Here is a 21,011-nt window from a genome sequence, read left to right as displayed (position 1 = left end):
AGAGCTGATAGTCAGCTCAGTGGTCTGGTTAAACTATTTTAATAATAATAATTGTGAATGATAATGCAACAGGGTTATCCATTTCGAGCAACATCTTTATATTTCCCTTTTTTTATCTCATATCTTATCCAGCTGCTGTAAATACAGTTTATCTGTTGACTACAAGCTGCCAGGCAGTCTCACATTTCAAAACATTAGCCTTATCTCAAAGGCAATTGATAAGTATTAAACTGAATGATTATAGATTGCCTTCGAGATAAGGTGCTGTGCATGTCCTGTTTTCCATCTTATCTGAGTCAGCCAATCTTTCCCATCCATATATTACATCATAAGTTAAGAGACTAGATTTTGGACATTTTTTCCTTTGTTTCATAGTGTGTTTTTAATAACCATTGTGAAAGATATTTTTATGCCTTAGTTTGCTTTTAACAACAGTTATTAGATATCGTATTAGTAGTCGTACTCAGTTCTTTTATTCACATTTGGTTTCCTCCATGTTCAGTTCTGTAATTCATATCAATTTAAAGCAAGATTTTCAGTGTGTTTTGTACATTTTCATATTGGTGTCAGTATGATTAATACATATTCTATTAAGAAAAATTAATTTCGTTTTGTATATAAAAGAAATAAATCATTGTTGCATAATATTTTTGATTGAGAGTACAAAGCAGAAGTACTACACAACCACAAAAGCATTTATGTTGCTTCAAATAGAATGATTAACATGTTTATCCATATAAGTATACTTTATTTTTTTGCAGGTAAATATTATAGATTTGATAACTGTAGTGCTCCCCATAGCCATAGTAGTATGGCAGACCAACTGGTGGGACATTGGTACCTTTCACTGTCTGGAGCTGGTGTCGAGGTTAGTTTTTGTTTGACAATGGTTAATTCTAAAGAAAGCCTCTTTCATTTAAATTTTGAATGACCTCTATGGAAGAATGGTTGATTTCATTATAAACTACCTGTATTTACAATGCCATTAAAATAGTTTATTTTTCTATCTGCATGCATCCCTTACTCTGATTCTTATAAAAAACATAGAAGATTGCTGCTTCCAGTAAGCTGTACATTTGTAAATGGTTAACTCAATCCAGCTGTATAGATGAGGAGTGTCATGACCAGCTTAAGGCAGAGGATGTCACTGACCATTTCTTCCCATTTCACTCACTAGATTAGGTTAGTGCTTGCCTGGTTCTTTACGGCCCAGTTGCTCATCCAACTCCTCCTGCATTGTTGGCATAACTACTCTGTGGAATTAAACTGCATTTTTGCCTCCAGCCACAGTCACTTCAATCACACATGTTCTAATCACCTCCCCTCTTCCAGCCACATAATGGTTCCAGCTAGATACCTGCTCTCTCTCTCTCTCTCTCTCTCTCTCTCTCTCTCTCTCTCTCTCTCTCTCTCTCTCTCTCTCTCACAATGCAGGATGTCAAACAGAAGGATGTTATAGTTTAGTGTGAACTTTGGGAATACAGCTGTGGCTTCTAGAGATTCCAGATTTTTAATTGCAAATTTGTTTATTTGATAAATTTGAGAGGTTTTCAGGAAGATATAGAATGGTTTGCTTGGTTTATTATGCTTGCCTGTCCCGCAGTATGGAAGGACCACATCAATGAATGTGATTATCGATGTGGAAATAGTTATTTCACCCATCAAGACAAGAAGCTAAGGTCGCCACTAACGATAGTTTTTTCTCAGTTCTCTACAGCAGCCATGGCATCAACATACCATACTTCAGCAATAATTGGCTTGCTGATTGACATGAAATAAGAAACGCCTAAAGAGGACATTCATTTTTAACATATGATGTTAACACTGAATATAAAATAGACTACTATTGCTTTATTTGTTCTATTAGTGTACAGTACTGAATATTTTGTTCTCATTTTAAAACTGAATTACATATATGATTCATAATCATGAATATGTGCATATAGGCCTGTTCTTGTTTTACATTACTTTGCTATATTGAATATTTATCCTCACTAAAAAACTGACTTGCATACATGGATTGTAACTATGGATGAGCATGCATGGTCATACAAAGACACTGTCTTTGTCAGCAGCAGAATCAATATCCTTTATTATTTAGGTTAATTTAAAATATGCAGCTTTTTTTTAATCCGCTATGATAGTCTTTGGATTTTACTTGCACAAGACAAGGCTTATCTTTATAGATTTCAGTGAAATCTTCAAAACATTTAGGAATGGGGCAGCCACTTTCAACCTTCATTATACATAATTATTTTTCTTGTGGAAAATTGCAAATTTATAAATATATATCAGTCTGACATCTGCATCAATTATTAGAGAATAAATAAATCCAACACATCTTTAATTTAGGTTTAAACACTTTTCAGTTCAGTACAGTTCAGCACTTGCTGTTCCTGACTGGAACATACTCTCCATCCTAGGATGGGAAGAGAGCTGAGCAAAAAAGTGGCCTTCCCACATTGTAATGTTCTGGCACACCTGTGCAGGTCATTTTGATGCATGCATATCGATTAAGATAACCTATTTGCTCAGGTCATCTGTGCAGGTTGTTGACATTAATGTTCAGGTGTGCCTGTGTAGGTTGAATGTGCAGCAGACCTGTGCAGGGATACCTGAACGTAGTGACGGCCTTTAAAGTTAAAATATTAAAGTTCCTTTTTTCAGTTCTCACTACCTCAAGGTACTCAGGTAAATGTCAGCCAGTTTTCTTCAACCCCCACCACCATAGACTTCACACTGGGGCAGTAATTGACTGTGATGCGGAGTCATTGATTATTTATCCCCCTGGAATGGCGTGAACTCTCAACATTGATCCAAGTAGAATGACAAGATACTGACCACTGTACCAGTAACCATTTTTATCCTTTTCTTTGCAACGGTTCAAGTGATTCTAGTTGGTGTGGGTGCATGGGTTTGCAGTAGTACACTCAGCACAGCGATCAACCAGATACACTGCAGGATGATGGATGTATGACAGATAAGTTCAATTTCGCATCCATAATTCAAGTCTTGTTCTTGCAACTTCCCGTCATTTTGCCTGATTCCCCAGGAGATCAACAGTACCTCCAGACTAAGTTCCGACAACTTGTTTTTGATTCCTACTCAGTCAAGAAGTGGTGTCTAGGAGCTCCATTTCTTTTGACTCGATGTAGTTACACTTCTCTTGTGAGGGGTGGGAGATGTAAGCAGTAGCTGCTGCTGCTGCTGTAATTACCAGTTGGTCCACAACCCAAGGAGAGTATTATGCGGATCTTAAGACAGTTTTAGGAGTCTTACTGCCCAAATAGGCACTCCTTTAATAGCAGCAACCCCAAGCTAGTGCCATGGTTACACTATCCTCCTCCAGAGACTTTTCATTCTTGGGAATGTTGACCAGGGCAGCAGTCTCCTACACTTCCTTCCTTGGGACTTAATCACAGTTCCTTTTAGACTTTAAAGAGTCTCAAGATCCAAGATAGACACTCCTCGGTGTGATAGCAACGACACCATGGTAGTGCCATGGTCAACAAAAGGCCCTAGTGTCCTTTCATCTGCTCCATTTCAGTGAAAGTACACAAGCAGACAGAAGAACATTCAGTGTAGTGGCCAACTTTACATCCCAAGCAAGATGGATGTCGTTACAACATTCATTCGCTGAAGTCAGGAGATAAGGACAGTTGATCTTGGCACTTTGACCTCTGGATTCCTTCAGTCTCTGAAGAGGCTTGATCATAGTCCTTCTTTCTTGACTTACTGAAGGTGGTGCTGTTCTGTTCTGCCTTCTTGCACCTTTGAATAAAGTAAGACATCTTTGGTACCCATTTTACATCTGAAAGTTTACGCCTTTCGTCATTCTACATTTCGAAAGTGTTCAGTGAGATGGATCAGTACGTTTTGGACCAGAACTTTTGAGGGCGGAGGCATCGGTCTGTCCATCACATTCAGGAAGAACCTGTCAGTCGAGTACTAGGATGGAATGTAATTGTGCAGATCATATTCATCTCCTTTTACCTTGGGACATTGCCCATAGGTCCTTGGACTCATTTTCCTTGGATCCTATGGTGAATGTTCAACAAGTCATTTAGTTCACCCAGCTCTTGAGGGACAGGTTGCATCTTGCCTAAGGTGTGTAGCTGCTAGGAGAAGGTGTGTGGGGGACTGGCCTCCTCCCTTTCTCCGGTCTTCCTTTGTCTTCCAGTGAGAAGAGGAACAGTGAATGAGTTGTCATGTGCTGGACTGGCGTGCATGCAGGTGATCTAGATGACTGAGTTTCCTATCTATAATCTATTTGGATTAGTAGATGCAAATCCTTCATTCTCTCTAGCAAGGGAAGAGAGGGACTGACTATGAGCAAACCAGTTGGTTATTCTTAGCTTTATATAGTCTCCAACACGGGAGGTTCATCCAGACCTTTTCAAATCAAGGATATTACATTCCTTTTAATTCGAAATGCCCAGAAGTCTGACGAGTGAATATCTCTCTTGTTCAATAGATCAGAGGTATGGTCTCCTTCCTTTGCTCTTTCATGATCAGTAAGAGAGTACCCAGGTGAGCTGAACCACCAGTCATTTCAGAGATTTACTCGAAATCCTCCCGCCAAAAGTAAGTCTCCCATATGTAAAGACCAAGGGTTTGTATTCGTGTAGGAACAAATGACAAATTTTTTAAGTAATTTGTATTCTCCTAACATACAAACCTGAGGTCATTACATTAACTGCCCACCTCTTACCACCCCTCATTCTCTTACCTGGGCCAAAAGGTAAACTGTGTAGAACTAAATGTATACCGACTGGTTGGGTGGTGCTTCCAGCCTTACCATCGGTAACTTACCATAACCAATCTTGCAAAAGTTTAACGGCTAGATTTCCAGCTTGCTAAAAGTTAATCTCATATGTAAAGACCTCAGGTTTGTTTGTTAGGAAAATACAAATTACTTAAAAAATTTGTTGTTATGTTGGTAGACCTTATCAGCAAATAAATTATGTCCTATGGTCGGGTTTGTCACAAGGTTTTGTGACCCACATGGTTCCTTGCCATATGTAAAGCTTCAAATACAGCTTCTTGAAATTTTTCATCCATATGAAACTTAGCATCTTGAAAGATACCCAAAGTTCTACATCCTTGAATTGTTCTTGTCATCTTTACATTTCCCTTTTCTTAAGTTGACATTGTGGAAGTTGTGGTTTTTTGGGGCTTGAGGATGGTTAAGCTAGCATCTGCCAATAACTTTGGAAGTCTCACAAATAACCAAGATTTTGCTTTCTTAAAGGACTTGGATATTCTTTAATCTACAGACCTTGAGGTCATTCAGCAAAATGGAAATCTTGCAGTATTGCAGCCTGTCAGACCAAGTAGTGCTGATCCTCCTAATGATGAGGTGGAAGAAGCTCTGCTTCACTTAAGACTGCTATTCCTTACTACTATTCTTCTTTTCTTAAAAGTGTACTCTTATAGACATATATGTGCGAGACTCATGAAATGTTTAGGAAAATTGTGTGCACAAGAAATGGTCACTGAGAAATTGAATTTGGTTGCTAAATTTGCATGAAGATCCAAATGTAGCCAGGAAACTCTTCATTACACACTTCATCATCCCTGCCATGTCTGCCATCATCAGCAACTGACAGGACCACTTGCCTTGTCTTGTGAGAGCTATCAGACTTTACCTATGAAGAAACAGTTACTTCTTGGTTAATGCCTTCATATGGCACCTTTTCACTGGCTGAAAGAAGAAATTCACTAGATCTTGGTCTCCTCTTTGCTAAGTAAGTTTTTTTTTTAAACTTATACTGATGCAACGGTTGATGAAGCAGCACAGTTTAAAGCATGTCACCAGTTTCGAGTGATTTATACTCATCTTAATTTGTAACTCGGGTAATTGGATATGTACCCTCTTATACAAGTAGTAGTGACTTCAGGTCATGTCATTCTCATCTTCACCAATCTTTCTTGGCACTGTCGAGACATCTATTGTTAGGAGATTTTGGGTGCTACAACTTGAGTAAAGTAAGTCGCTTTCTCTTCCACTTCTGAAAGACCAACCTGATACAAGTGCCTTGCATTTCATTCCATAGGTTTTGAACTATAACTTTTACAAGCTTATAAGATACTAAGAGTTCAGCTCTTTACTGTAATATCTAGCACTCTCTTGGACTCCACAGGCATATGCAAACACTCTGGGACCTTTAATGTTCCTGGTCTCCCCATTAAAAGTGATTCAGGCATGTATATGATTAGTGTGATTGTGATGAAACAAAACTTTTACATTACAAAGCAATATCAGTTAATTCCATTCATTTATAATGAGAGTCCTCACCCTCCTGCACTTAAAGCTTGCTACCATGCATACAGTTATTATGAAGTGAAGTTAGTTACCTTAGGTCCAGAGGTTGCATGTGCGATGTGACTACCTTCTGTTTTACATACTAAACACCAGTGATCCTGGGGATATTGTGGATTTGCAGTGTGGGCATGTACTTATAAGATTAAGAGTTTTTATTGAAAAAGTGGTTTTGCATTGTAAAAAAAAGTTTTATGGCCTGGTATAAAACTTGTGTAATTTAACTTTTTCATAATTGGAATATTTTTTGCAAGTTTTGTATTTTAAATGCTTATAATAGAGAAGCCTTCATTTTTATTGTTTTGAATACAGGCAGTCCCCAGTTTACAACGGGGATTCTGCTCCGACGCCACATCATAAGCCAAAAATCGGCGTAACCCAAAATAATCATCGAAAATAATAAGAAAACCTTACTTTTAATTGTTTGGATGTCTTTTACACAATGTAACCTGCATTTTTAATGAGTTTCATAAAAAAACCCTCCAGATTTTTACCACCACTTACCCAGCTGAAAAAGACGTGGAATTTCACAGAACTATGTTAAATCTAACCTAATTTTTTCTAGTCATTAAAATGCAAAAAGTAATTATAGCAAGGAAAATATGAAAAAGTGAATGACAAAGTAAGTCACATATATCGATAAAACTATACAAACAAATAAACATACGTGTTAACATATGCATAAAAAATCTCTTTCTCTCTCTCCCTCTCTCATATCTCAGTGAAATTTCACATAACTATGTAAAATCTTCCCTCATTTTTCATAGTTATTGAAATGCAAAAAGTAATTATAGCATGGAAAATATGAATGATAAAGTACGTCACAGTTATTTATAAAACTATACAAAACAAATAAACATACATGTTACATATGCATAAAAAATATCTCTCACTCTCTTATCTCAGAGAGAGAGAGAAAAAACAAATACTACTCACCCTCCTGGTAGTGTATGCTAAGCCCTTGAGGTACAAGCTTTGTGGTTGGCTAAAATCCTGCCTTCCTCAATCCCTCCAGCCAATAGCATGTCATCATTGGAGAGAGGGGGGGTTTACTACAAGCTGTCTTATTGGCTACTTCCAGTCCCTCTAGCCAATAGTGTATCGTCATGGAGCCTACATCAGAGCAATAAAAAAAATTGTAACATGGCCGATGAGGTCTTTGCGAACTTCCTGGAATTTTAGTATATTTTTATGTTGATACAGTAATCCATCCATATTTTGTACTGAGAGAGAGAGAGAGAGAGAGAGAGAATACATTTTATTAATATTAATATTTGGAAATTACTAAATAATTTTTAACATAAAAATTTTTTTAGTAATGAAAATAAAATAAAAATCATTAACCCTTAAACGCCTGTTGGACGTAGCAAACGTCGACTAAAATTGTCTGTTGAATGCCGAGTGGACGTAGCAAACGTCAACTACAAAAAATTTAAACCTTCGGTCAATTTTGACTTGACCGAAATGGTCGAAAAACGCAATTGTAAGCTAAAATTCTTACATTCTAGTAATATTCAATCATGTACCTTCATTTTGCAGCAAATTGGAAGTCTCTAGCACAATATTTCGATTTATGGTGAATTTTTGAAAAAAACCTTTTTCTTACGCCCGCGCGGTAACTCTGCCGAAAATTTCAGAAATTCTTTCGTCATTTTGTCGTAATTTTTGCACTGTTCTATATTAGCTGTTACATAAAGTTTTATATATGAAAATGTGCGCAATTTCATGTACAATACAACAGAAAATAACTTATAACTGCCAAAATTTCATGCAATTTCATGTACAATACAACAGAAAATAACTTATAACTGCCAAAATTTCAACCTTCGGTCAACTTTGACTCGACCGAAATGGTAAAAAAACGCAATTGTAAGCTAAAACTCTTACATTCTAGTAATATTCAATCATTTACCTTCATTTTGCAACCAATTGGAAGTCTCTAGCACAATATTTCGATTTATGGTGAATTTTTGAAAAACTTTTTCCTTACGTCCCGCCAGAAATTTTTTCGTCACGTTGTCGTAATGTTTGCACTGTTTTATATTAGTCGTTACATAAAGTTTTATATATGGAAATGTGCGCAATTTCATGTAGAATACAACAGAAAATAACTCATGGTTGTAGCTTTTATCAGTTTTGAAATATTTTCATATAAATCACGATAACTGCCAAAATTTCAAGCTTGGTCAACTTTAACTTGACCGAAATGGTAAAAACGCAGTTATAAGCTAAAACTCTTACATTCTAGTAATATTCAATCATGTACCTTCATTTTGCAACAAACTGGAAGTCCCTAGCACAATATTTCGATTTATGGTGAATTTCTAAAAAAAAAAAATTTTTTTCCTTACGTCTGCCCGCGGTAACTCGGCCGAACATCTCAGAAATTCTTTCGTCATGTTGTCGTAATGTTTGCATCGTTTTACATTAGTCGTTACATAAACTTTTATATATGAAAATGTGTGCAATTTCATGTAGAATACAACAGAAATTAGCTCATGGTTGTAGCTTTTATCAGTTTTGAAATATTTTCACATAAATCACGATAACTGCCAAAATTTCAACCTTCAGTCAACTTTAACTCGACCGAAATGGTAAAAACGCAATTGTAAGATAAAACTCTTACATTCTAGTAATATTCAATCGTTTACCTTCATTTTGCAATAAATTGGAAGTCTCTAGCACAATATTTCGATTTATGGTGAATTTTTAAAAAACATTTTCCTTACGTCTGCGTGGTAACTCGGCCGAACATCTCAGAAATTCTTTCGTCTCGTTGTTGTAATATTTGCACCGTTTTATATTAGTCGTTACATAAAGTTTTATATATGAAAATGTGTGCAATTTCATTTACAATACAACAAAAATAACTCATGGTTGTAGCTTTTATCAGTTTTGAAATATTTTCATATAAATCAATGATAAATAGAAAAAATTCGACTTTCGGTCAACTTTAACTCGACCGAAATGGTCGAAAACTGCAATTGTAAGCTAAAACACTTACAGTCTAGTAATATTCAATCAATTAGCTTAATTTTTCAACAAACGGGAAGTCTCTAGCACAATACTTCGATTTATGGTGAATTTTTGAAAAAAAAATTTTTTACGTCCATGCGTTACAAATTCATGCATCATTTTGTGATAATATTTTCTCTGTGTTGCTTTGATTATTTTAAAATTTGTTATATACCAAAATCATTGCAATTTAGTGTACAATACAACTAAAAAAAAAATTAAGTCATTAGCTTTAACCGTTTTGCTTACAGCGCGATTTGTATACAATATATACGAGTTTTTTTTTTTTTTCGCTGTCATATATTCCAATATTTATATATGATAATGATATTTTTTCATTTCTGATGGTTGCATACTAAACTTCAGGCAATGACAAAAAAATGAGCCAAAATGAACTCTTAATCTTAAAAACTAAGCGTGCTGTGATTTTAAAAACTTTTTTTTTCGGCGCGCTTAACTCACCGAACGCCACCGCATATGGGGAGACGTTTTTGTAAATAGGGCTTCGGCGTTAAAGGGTTAATTAGTGAATATTGCTCCATGAGGGAGAGAGTTGTTCACATTGGTAAGCTGTTTTGTGATTTCGTGGGATTTTAATTTAAAATTTTATTGATATTTTGCTGTGGTTACCTTAATATTAATAGTTGAAAATTAGTAAATAAATTTTTTATCCAAAAAATGTATTTAGTCATGAAAATAAAATAAAAGATCAGTAATTAGTGAATATTGCTCAACGAATGTGAATTTTATTTCTTCCATTTGGATCAGCGTCATCTGAGATATCGTCAAAAATTGTAAGAAAACCTTATTTTTAATCTTTTGGGTGTCTTGAAAACAATGTATCCTGCAATTTTATTGAGTTTTTCAGAAAGAAAACCCTCCAAATTTTGGCCATTCTGCCATTTTGGGTGCATATTTCTTCCATTTGGATCTGTGTTGGACTGGCATTGTCTGAAATAATTGTAAGAAAACCTTACTATTATTCCTTTGGGTGTCCTGAAAACAACGTACCCTGCATTTTTATCAAGTTTTTTATAAAAAAAAACTCCGAATTTTTACCATTGTGCCTTTTGAATCTATATTCTTCCGTTTGGATCGGCGTCGGACAGGCATCATCTGAAGTACCGTTGAAAATCTTAAGAAAGCCTTACTTTTAAACCTTTGGGTGTCTTGAAAACAATGTATCCTGCATTTTGTGTTTTTCATAAAAAACCTCCAAATTTTGACCATTCTGCCATTTGGATACATAATTCTTTCGTTCAGATTGTCATCATGCTAAATATCGTCGAAAATCGTAAGTAAACCTTACTTTTAATCCTTTGGGTGTCTTGAAAACAATGTATCCTGCATTTTTATTGAATTTTTCATCAAAAAACCTCCAAATCTTGACCATCCTGCCATTTTGGAGCCATATTTCTTCTGTTAGATCGGCATCGTAAACCTGGAACATGCGCTGTAACCTGGGAAATAATTTTTGATGAATATGTTTGAAGAGCGTCGTAAACTTAGAATGTCGTAAGCCGAATCCAGCATAACCTGGGGACTGCCTGTATATTTGCTAGCTTATAAGATACTGTACACTGTTATCTATATAAAGGTCAAGGAAATCCATGGTGCATCTTATCAGGCAAAAGTCAAGTGTATAAGTTTAACCTCTGGGTTATGGTCAGCCAGTTTTGATGATCATTAACAAATCCCACCTGTAGATATGATTGCAAACTGCTGTGGTCTCTTATTACAAAATTAGGTGTGACGTCTGTAAAATCCATGCATTGAAATATATTTCACAGTTTGGAATATTCTATTTCCCATTGCACATAACATAAAATTAAATATAGTGAGCATAAAAATTAAATATAAGTTCTGTCTTGGGAGAGAAAATTTTTATTAGTTTTTGTTATGAGTAACTTATAGTTATTGACTACTGTAAAGTACAGTGTTATAAAATAACAATACTTATGTCCTGACAAATGTCAAAACATGAGAGGTTTTTATTTATCACTTACATTTTAAGCACTTGGTATCAACAGTTTAAATCATGGTTGTCATGCATGTCATTATGATTTTACTTATGTGCTACATTTGCTATCATCAGATGTCAGTAAATATTATCTTCGGTGACAATATATACTAGTTATTTATGTTTCATACAAATGTCTTATCATAATGGCTTCATATATTACCTATAATTTAGTGACAAGATTCTGCATTTGTAAAACATAATTGTTATGCATCAGTCATTATGTCTACTGAGTGTTTCAGTATTATTCATTTATATGGGAGAGGGTGAAATAAAAATTTTTAGACTAGTCAGACAGACATTCATAGTTTTGTTCAAGTTCTTTTATGTTGTAGAATTGTGTTAGTTTAAGCACAGGTGGTTTGTTAAGGCCACCAGTATAATTCTGAAAAATCATATTTTTCTAGGGATGAATCCCTTAACATGCCTAAAATGCATGTTTTACTATTTCATATTGTTTATAGTAATATTTAATGCAAGTGGGTAAGAAGCTTTAAAATAGCCTGTAGGAAGGACTATAAAGATTAGGGAAATGGGAGTCTTTTTAAATCTTCCATATGCTTCCCAAAATTGGGGTGTCTTAAATGCTGGCAAATATGGTACAGCATGGTCTTTTACCTGTACAACTTAGGTTGGAAAATAGATTCTTTATATTATTCTTTAATACATGGGTAGTTTAGTTTTAGTTTTCTGTAAATGAAAGCTATTGTGCTGGCTTTGTCTGTCCGTTCGCACTTTATTCTGTCCACACTTTTTCTGTCCGCCCTCAGATCCTAAAAACTACTGAGGCTAGAGGCTGAAAATTGATATGTTGATCATCCATCCTTCAGTCATCAGACATACCAAATTCCAGCCCTCTAGCCTCAGTAGTTTTTATTTGATTTAAGGTTAAAGTTAACTATAATCGTGTTTCTGGCAACAATGTAGGATAGGCTGAAAATTTTTCTAGCCTAACCTATCCTAAAATTATTCAATTATGTGATCCAATCACCTGTTCACGTTGTTCTTTTTACTCTATGCAATCCAGCTTACGACAACAAAAACCACAAACAGACTTACAACCCAACCATTATTGACCTAACCTTCAGAGAGCTCTCTCTACCTCTTTCCACCATGCTTTCAACACTCCCGCTGCTTGTTTGTTTACATTTTTCTCCCTCCCGCCATTTTCGTCCTGTGACGTCACTTCCTATGACGTCACAACAATAACATACTCTTTAAACATAAGGAATGCTATGCTATAAAAACATCTTATAAAATTAAACATGTACTTTCTTTTTATACATTCTGCAATACCCATACACTTCATCAATGCAGAAAATAAAATAATGACTAACTTATAAAACTAACATACAATCACACTTATCTCCTTCTCCCTCCCCTCCAGCCTTTTCTTATCCTAATCCCCTCTAATCTCCATTATTCTCCAATTCTTTACCCTCTACATAATTCCTAATGCTTTCCCCAGAAACTCCAGCTTTGGTCAATACATCAATCAGCTATCTGATGCTTTCCTTTTATCCATCTCACCTCACTTATTTCTCCAGATTCTATTGTTTCTCTTATTGCTGCAATATCAATTTTTAATCTCTTACTACTTACTCCGGTACTTGATTTTATTGCAGTCATTAGGGTTTTACTATCAGTTTTCACCAGTGCTTCTAATTTTTCTCCTCCTACTATCTCTTCCCACAAATGTTTGAAATATATCAATCCTTCTATGGCCTCCCCAACACTCAAGAGCTTCTGCTTCAATGGTGGACTTTGCTACTCTTCTAGATTTTCTGGATTTCCACCATAAAGGGCTTCTCCTTTTACCATCTGTCAATGATATCACATAACCTAATTGAGTATGACCATCTTCAATATTCCCTGAATGAAGCATCTGCATAGGCTTCCCAATAAATCTTTTCTTCTTCTAACTCACTTATTATCACTTCTCCCATTATGCACTTAGTTTTCTCACTATCTTAATCAGCTTTCTCATATCTTGAGTCGTTCCTTCTTTAAAAGCTTTACTTAATTCACTAACATCATATGATATTTCTGGCACAGTATGTAGCGATACCCAATTCAACTGTCCTACCACTGATCTATATTCTGTTAACTCCTTTTGTCCTAATACTCTATTACCTGTAAATCTTCTGGCTTCTGGTTCTCTTATAGAATTTATATACTGCCACTGATTAAGACAAATTCCATTTTCCTTATGCTCTACTATTACTCCTATATATTTAAAACTTTTACTTTCTTGTTCTCCTACTTGTAATTTCCCTTTCAATTTCCCAATTGTTTCCTTTAAAAATCCTTCAGTTCCTCCATAGCAAAAATCATCTACATGTGTACATAAAATACCATTCAATTTATTGTCTTTCTTCCAAAAGAATATATTAGGTTCTAATCTACTCCTCTCACCTTTAAGCTCCTCCACCAGTTTTACCACCTTACAATACCATGCCTTTGCTGCATCCTTGAGCCCATAAACAGTTTTCTTCAATTTCCATAATCCACTCCAACCATCTTCACTAGGTGGTTTTAAATATACCTCTCGTTGTATTTCATCACCCTGTAGATATGCAGTTTTACATCTAACGTATAACAATTCCAATCTTTCAGTTTTATTACCGTCAAACAAAATTTTAAAATTTCGGCATTGCATGTAGGAGCATCTTTTCCCATTCCGCCATTTCTTCTTCAAAACCTCTAGCTACCAATCTTGCTTTACATATCCTTTCCCCACCTTTTACCTTTTCAGTTACTATCCATCTTGTAGATTTAGCTTTTTGTCCAATGTCATTTACCTCCTCATATACCTTGTTTTCTCTCCAACTTTGTAGTTCTTTTTCTTTAGCTTCAATTACATTTCTATTTTCGAATCCTAGCAAAACCTCTTCTTCATCTTCAATTTTTTCTACATGACTATAATCTCTTAAGTCAACCCATCCCTTGTCACCTGACTGTGAGTCTTCTACATTGTACGAATCAGCCCAAGATTTGCTTGATCTTTTCCTGCAAGGCTCAATATCGTCCACTCTTCTACTTGTCCTGTATTTTTGTTTATAGCTCTAACTCTATTTCCTTTCTGAATTTGGGTATCTCTTCTATTAACTCACTTTCTTCTGTTACCTCCCTTTCCCCTTCATCTTCCAGTGTTTCCTCTGCCAAATCTCTTTCTATAGTCTCTTCTACATCAGCATTCCTTCTCCAGCCAATTATCATCTTTCCTTCCTGCTCATCTATATTCCCTTCCTTTGATGCAAGGGATTCATCTTTCACAGTGTGTGTTTTGTCTACTTTAAGTATCTTCTCCTTTTCTGGTGATAGTCTTTGAATCCTAGTAACATGTATTCTCGCTACTTCTCTTAGAGAATCCCCATGTTTAACCACTACTGTTTTACCTGATACTCCCACTACCTGAGCAGGTCCTCTCCATTCATTATCATTTTCTCTCTTATAGAATACCTCGTCTCCCACTACTGCTTCTTCAAATTTATGTTCTCTGACATTTTGTTTAGAGCAATTCTTATTTTATTACAAGACTCATTTTTGATAAACACTTCTCTGGCCTTATGCATTGCATTCAGTGTATCCCTTACTATGCTTTCTTCCATACCTTTCTCTCTGCTTGCAGGACTTGAACTTTCTTCTCCCATTAAATTAGGCAAGGAAGGATTTTTCCCAAATACTAATTGGTTAGGGGAGAAACCACCATTATTTATTAAGCAGTTCCTGGCACTCACTACCCATCTTAATGCTATGGACCAATCCACTTCCTCATCATCTTTCATCTTTCTTAAGCTTTCTTTGATTATGCCTACTGTCTTTTCACACAATCCATTGCTCCATGGAGATTCTGATGCTGTGGCTAATACTTTAATATTCCATCTTTCTGCCATCCTCCTTACTTTTTCATTTTGAAATTCTCCCCCATTGTCTGATAATATTTTAGAAGGTGCCAAAAATATCGCAAACCACCCGTCAAAAAGAGTCTTTATAATAGTTTCTGGTTTCTTGTCTTTTATCCAAAAAGCCTGACAATACCTTGTTGCCATATCTACCATTACCAAGAACTTTCTCTCTTCTATCTCTCCCACATCCATTGCTACAACTTCATTGAATGTCTTACTCCAAGAAAATCCCACTACTGGTTTAGCTGGATTTCTTTTATATCTTTTACATACTTCACAACTTGCGATTAAGTCAGTTAGTAAATTTTTTATTTCCTCATTTTCCTTCTCTCCCAAACCGTCACTCCACTGTGCTTCTTCTGTTAGCTTCCATATTTTATCTCCACTTCCGTGGCCAAATTGTAGATGTAACTTCATCATTGTACCTTTAATTTCCATTAGGCTCTTTCCCTTCCACCCTCCAATAATAATTCTTCTTCTACCTTCCTCCTCAAAATTGGTATTCTTAAATGGCCCTGTCTGTCTTCTCGTAACTTTACCTTCATTTCCCCTAATACTTCTATTTTAACACAATTCTCTTTTAAATTTATGGTCATCCCCATTTTACTCATGGTTTTCTTACCTATTAACCATGGTACATCACCCTGCAAAATTTCTGTCTTCAAATAAAACTTTTGTTTTTCAATATCACCGGTATTTCCATTACTCTCCTTTCGACTTGTATGATGACTCACTGAAATTAAATACTTTATTAGACTCTTTCTTAGTATCATTCATTCTCCTCAATTCTTCCTGATTCAAACCCACAACAATGCGTGATAGTCACAATTCCCCACAAACTGTTGACTTACATCCTGTGTCTAAAATTGCATCAACCTCTTCCCAAGATTCTTTTTCTATTTTGCTAACTTTTCCTATATAAACTTTTTTCTTCTTCTTGTCCAGTTTCTGATTTCTTCTTATTCTGAAAATTCTGAGGACAATCTCTGTCCCAATGCCATTCCGATTTGCATATAGCACACAGTGTTACTTTCCCTTCTCTATTTAAAGGATTTCTTCCACCTCTACCTCGATTCACCTTTCCCCGATATCTTTGGCTTTTCCACCCTTTCCCAAAATTCTCACAACCTTCTGATCCTAACCATTCCCCCTCCTCTCTATTCCCTAATCCCTCAAATATTCTTTTCATTATTTGTGACACTGTTTTATATTCCAACTTTTCTCGGCCACAAGCTGCTAATACCATTTGTTTTTGATCTTCTGTGAGATTTGATTGTTCTAGTACATGAAAACCTTTTGCTTCCCTTCAAGCATGCTTTTCCCTAGTGCCCTACTACACTCTGACTCTGCCTTTTCATACCTAATTATAAAATCTCTCATCTTTTCACTAGATTCTCTTTCTATTTTAAAATAGTTTTTCATTTTACTGTAATTTTCCATTAACGTATCTTTTAGATACACTTCATCTAGTTTGGACAGGATTATCTTTGAACCTCGTTATCCTTAAGTTCATCTCTATCTATTCCTTCTGTTACTTCTAAAGCTTTTCCTTTTAAGCTCATCCTTATCTCTATCCCCGGATATTTCACTTCTTCTCCACACACCACAAGCCAATCTTCGACTTGTCCTCTCCATCCTTTATAATCGCCTTGTGCCCCGCTAAATCTCGGACAGTCTCTCCTCCATTTCATCTCCCAAAGTTTACCATCAGATCCATCCATTTTTAACGAACCACGCTCTGCTACCATTCGAAAATTTTTCTAGCCTAACCTATCCTAAAATTATTCAATTATGTGATCCACTCACCTGTTCACGTTGTTCTTTTTACTCTATGCAATCCAGCTTACGACAACAAAAACCACAAACAGACTTACAACCCAACCATTATCGACCTAACCTTCTTTCCACCATGCTTTCAACACTCCCGCTGCTTGTTTGTTTACATTTTTCTCCCTCCCGCCATTTTCGTCCTGTGACGTCACTTCCTATGACGTCACAACAATAACATACTCTTTAAACATAAGGAATGCTATGCTATAAAAACATCTTATAAAATTAAACATGTATTTTCTTTTTATACATTCTGCAATACCCATACACTTCATCAATGCAGAAAATAAAATAATGACTAACTTATAAAACTAACATACAATCATAGGCAACCACCAGGCCGCGGCTCATACAGCGTTATATCGAGACCACTAAAAGATAGATATATTTTCGGTGGCCTTGATTATACACTGTAGCGGCTGTACAGAAAGCTCAATTGTGCCGAAGGAACTTCGGCGCATTTTTTACTTGTTTATTTTTGTTTTTAAAACACACTGATTTTTCAGGTCTTCCGTCGAGATTGTGTGAAATCAGTATTGGAACATTTGTACGAGTTCAATGTCCTCCGCTTCAACAATGGAGAAATGGGTGCAGTAAACGGAATGAATCCTGATGGTAGCGTTGATCGCTATACTATGCAGAGTGAAGAGATGTGGGTGGGAGTTACTTATGCATTAGCAGCTACTATGATATTTGAGGTTAGTTGTTAATTCTGTAGGATCATCAAGATGTCATGAATGAAACTCGAGTCTTGAAACTGTTTTAGAGATGCAGTACTAAAGCCACCCCCTTGGGAAAGAGAGAATTTTTAATTAGAAACAGAATGTATCAAGAAACATTTTGATTTAAGTCATTGACATATGTTCTTTTATGTCTTTCTGATATTTGTTCTTCATTTTAAGGGAATGGTGGAGGAGGGGTTCAAGACTGCCGAAGGTGTGTACCGTACAGTGTATGAAAAGATTGGTCAAGGTTATGAAACCCCTGAAGCCTTGTATGGGGAACACAAATACAGAGCAATTGGTTACATGAGACCTCTTTCAATTTGGTCAATGTATCATGCATTTTTACTGCAGCGTGAGAGGCAATCACAACAGAAGATTGAGGATGATGAGAAGGATCCATCTCCTGCACCTTCAGTGAGGAGTACGGACAATGCAACGATGTCAGACTCTGCAAGTGACATATCCAAATGAATGATAAGTAGAATTCTTAAGGGTTTGGATGGTTGATCCTTAATTCTTATAAGACTTATTACATTTGTGAAAACTTAGTAAGTTTGTAGTCATGGCATCTGTGATATTTCTATTACCTATACATCATGCACAAAGTTATTGAAAAATTTTGAAACTGTTTTCAACTTTATATTTGAGTGAACTTTTCTTGTTTAGAACTTATTAAGATGACTTCTTGAAGTAGTTTTTAATTTATATGGCTCAATGTGTAATTGTTTTTTGTAGAACAGATACTTTCTTTATATTTTGATGGCATACCATACATGCAAAGTGAGTTCCACACGACAAGATGTTGTTGCTCAACCTTTCTATTTGCACGAAGATTACTTCCAATTTTTGTAGTGCATTAGTACTTAAACTTTCCATCCATTGAATAGAATATAGGTAGATTAGGACACAAGTGCTGTTAGCAAACTAAAATGAATGAAAGGAAGGTACCTTGAATAATTTTTCCTAAAAATATATCAATGTTATGTTCAACTTGTGTAGAGATTCTACCATCATATTCCTCAGGACTATTTGCATACATCAGGCCATTAGAGATATTTCTCCCTCTGATCTGATTATTTTATGAGTAAAGAGATGCGACTTAGATTAGCCAAATTTTTGTTACAATCTTGAGAATGTTGTGAATGCAGCTATGGTGATTACTTATCTTTTCTATATGGCTGTGTTTATCTAAACATTTTAAGTATCACGATCTTAAATATAGGATTATTTAAATGATGTACTGCCTATGCATGACAATCTAGATATAATGTATAAATAAATTTTAAACGTTAAACATTCAAAACATTGTTGTAATGTTGTAGAAATGTTCCTTATTTGTGAATGGAAGTTTTTTAATGAAAGGAGTGCATGAAGAGGTATATCAGATATAATTCTTTAAGGAAAGTCTCAAAGTGGGAGGTTAAACTTTAGGTATGTTGCACACGTTATGCTAATGATGATTATAGGTATGGCTAAATCTTTAATTTTCAGGTAGCAGTCTTCCTATCCACCCAGTACATCATAAGACTTATTTTTGTCATTATTTCTTTCTTAAAAACTACTGCTGTCAGTAAAGTTTGCTATGTTGTTATTGGAAAGCACGCTACTTAAATCTGAGAGAAGACACCCAACCTAATTAAGACTTATTTGCTTATTGTACTTGTTTGGGCTTTGGTTCACTGATACAGAAACATGGTAACTTGTTTGCTTTTATACTATTCATTGATACAGAAATATATTTGCTTGTTTATTCTGATACTATTGGACTAGAGTTTCATCTTAAAAACTACTAGTGCTTTATTTTGTACACTGGCATAAGAGACTATTTCTAACTCTTGTATGCCAAGTAGGTTACTCAGTTTCCTGCCAAACAAGTAGAAAAACACTGATTTCTTTCTGTTTATTTGTATATGTCAAATAAGTTCTTTAATCAAAAGAATCTTGTCAGTTCATTTTTGTAGATTTATAATATTTTTTTTATTTTTGTCAATTTCTAGTGTCAGAAAAAAGTATAAATATAGTTTGCACATTAAAATCGGTAAAAAAAAATTGTACACATTTTTACAACTGAAAACTGCTAAATTTTTAGATAAATTTTGTTAAGAGAAATGGTCAGTTATGGAGACAGTCATGGAAACTATAATACAAGAATCTAATGATGTAAGGAACTGTTAGCCAGATTGAATAAATCATTTAAAACACCCATTTTCCAGGGTGAATGATAAAGAGTATTCATAAAGCATTTTCCTTTGTAATGAGGAATCTACACTGTTTTCCCATTTCTTGGATATTTATGTTGTGATAGGGCAGTTGTTTATGGAAAAGAACAAATACACAAGAATTGATAAATGGGTGTTTGTTAATTACTTTTAAAAGATATTTTAGGCAGACACCGAGTTAATATGCTTGTTTAATGAACAGTATTTTACTTCCATTAAATTTATATTATTAGATAAATACTTTGCCATATTTATATCTTAGTTTCAAAAAGTAGACACAGTTTAGCTTTGTGCCCGAAGAACTGTAATTATGTGTGCTTTTTCAGATAGTTAAGAGTAGTACTTAGAAGTGAGGAATTTCTCAGACATTCCACATGATTTTTTTGCATTTATGTCTACTTTATATTGATGTAGGGCAAAGCATCTTGACATGTATTCTTTCTGTAAATCATATTTATTTCTTTAAGAATCACTGTGGTGTCATTGTATAAAGTAATTAGAAAATTATGGTTGCAGTTTTTAAGTTATAGATACAAGTAGGCTAGAATAAATGAAAATGGTTGGACACTTCCTCTCTGTAAACACACGGATGATCACAATCAGGAGAGGAATTAAAATTCAGAAGTGATTGTATTTTTTACAAAAGAACTGTTAATAGGGTATAATTTAATTAAGTAACCAATCATCAAATAATTATGAGACTGCGACGGTCTCCCCCTCCCCTCTCACTTTCAGGCTTTTATATTTTATCCTTGCTTCTTTTCCCCTGGCACTTCCTGTAACAATGGGAATGCTGGGTATGAAGGATGGTGGCTCTTCATCAACAGGTTTGGAGTTTTAGTTTGGTATATGCTGTATTTATTTGGAGAATTATGAACAGCTGTATCTCCTGGCATGAGCCAAGGGTAGCTTCTAGCAGTGGGCCTTTTATTTCTTGATGTTTATCTACTTTGATTTATAAAAAAAACTTTC

General features: G+C 35.2%; 1 protein-coding gene across 1 annotated transcript in view; it reads left to right on the top strand.

Moving 5' to 3' along the window:
* The window catches only part of LOC136828642 (non-lysosomal glucosylceramidase), a 110,765-nt gene extending 90,066 nt beyond the window's left edge, over positions 1 to 20,699 (top strand). The window contains exons 14-16 of the mRNA XM_067086680.1: positions 762 to 868; positions 17,602 to 17,793; positions 17,998 to 20,699. Of these exons, the coding sequence (XP_066942781.1) occupies positions 762 to 868; positions 17,602 to 17,793; positions 17,998 to 18,291 (593 nt within the window). The 3' untranslated portion in view covers positions 18,292 to 20,699. The remainder of the gene's footprint in view (positions 1 to 761; positions 869 to 17,601; positions 17,794 to 17,997) is intronic.
* Positions 20,700 to 21,011: the final 312 nt, after the last annotated feature.

The sequence above is a fragment of the Macrobrachium rosenbergii genome, chromosome 43 (assembly GCF_040412425.1).
Source record: "Macrobrachium rosenbergii isolate ZJJX-2024 chromosome 43, ASM4041242v1, whole genome shotgun sequence".
NCBI classification, from domain to species: domain Eukaryota; kingdom Metazoa; phylum Arthropoda; class Malacostraca; order Decapoda; family Palaemonidae; genus Macrobrachium; species Macrobrachium rosenbergii.
This window is presented reverse-complemented; position numbering and strand designations above follow the sequence as displayed.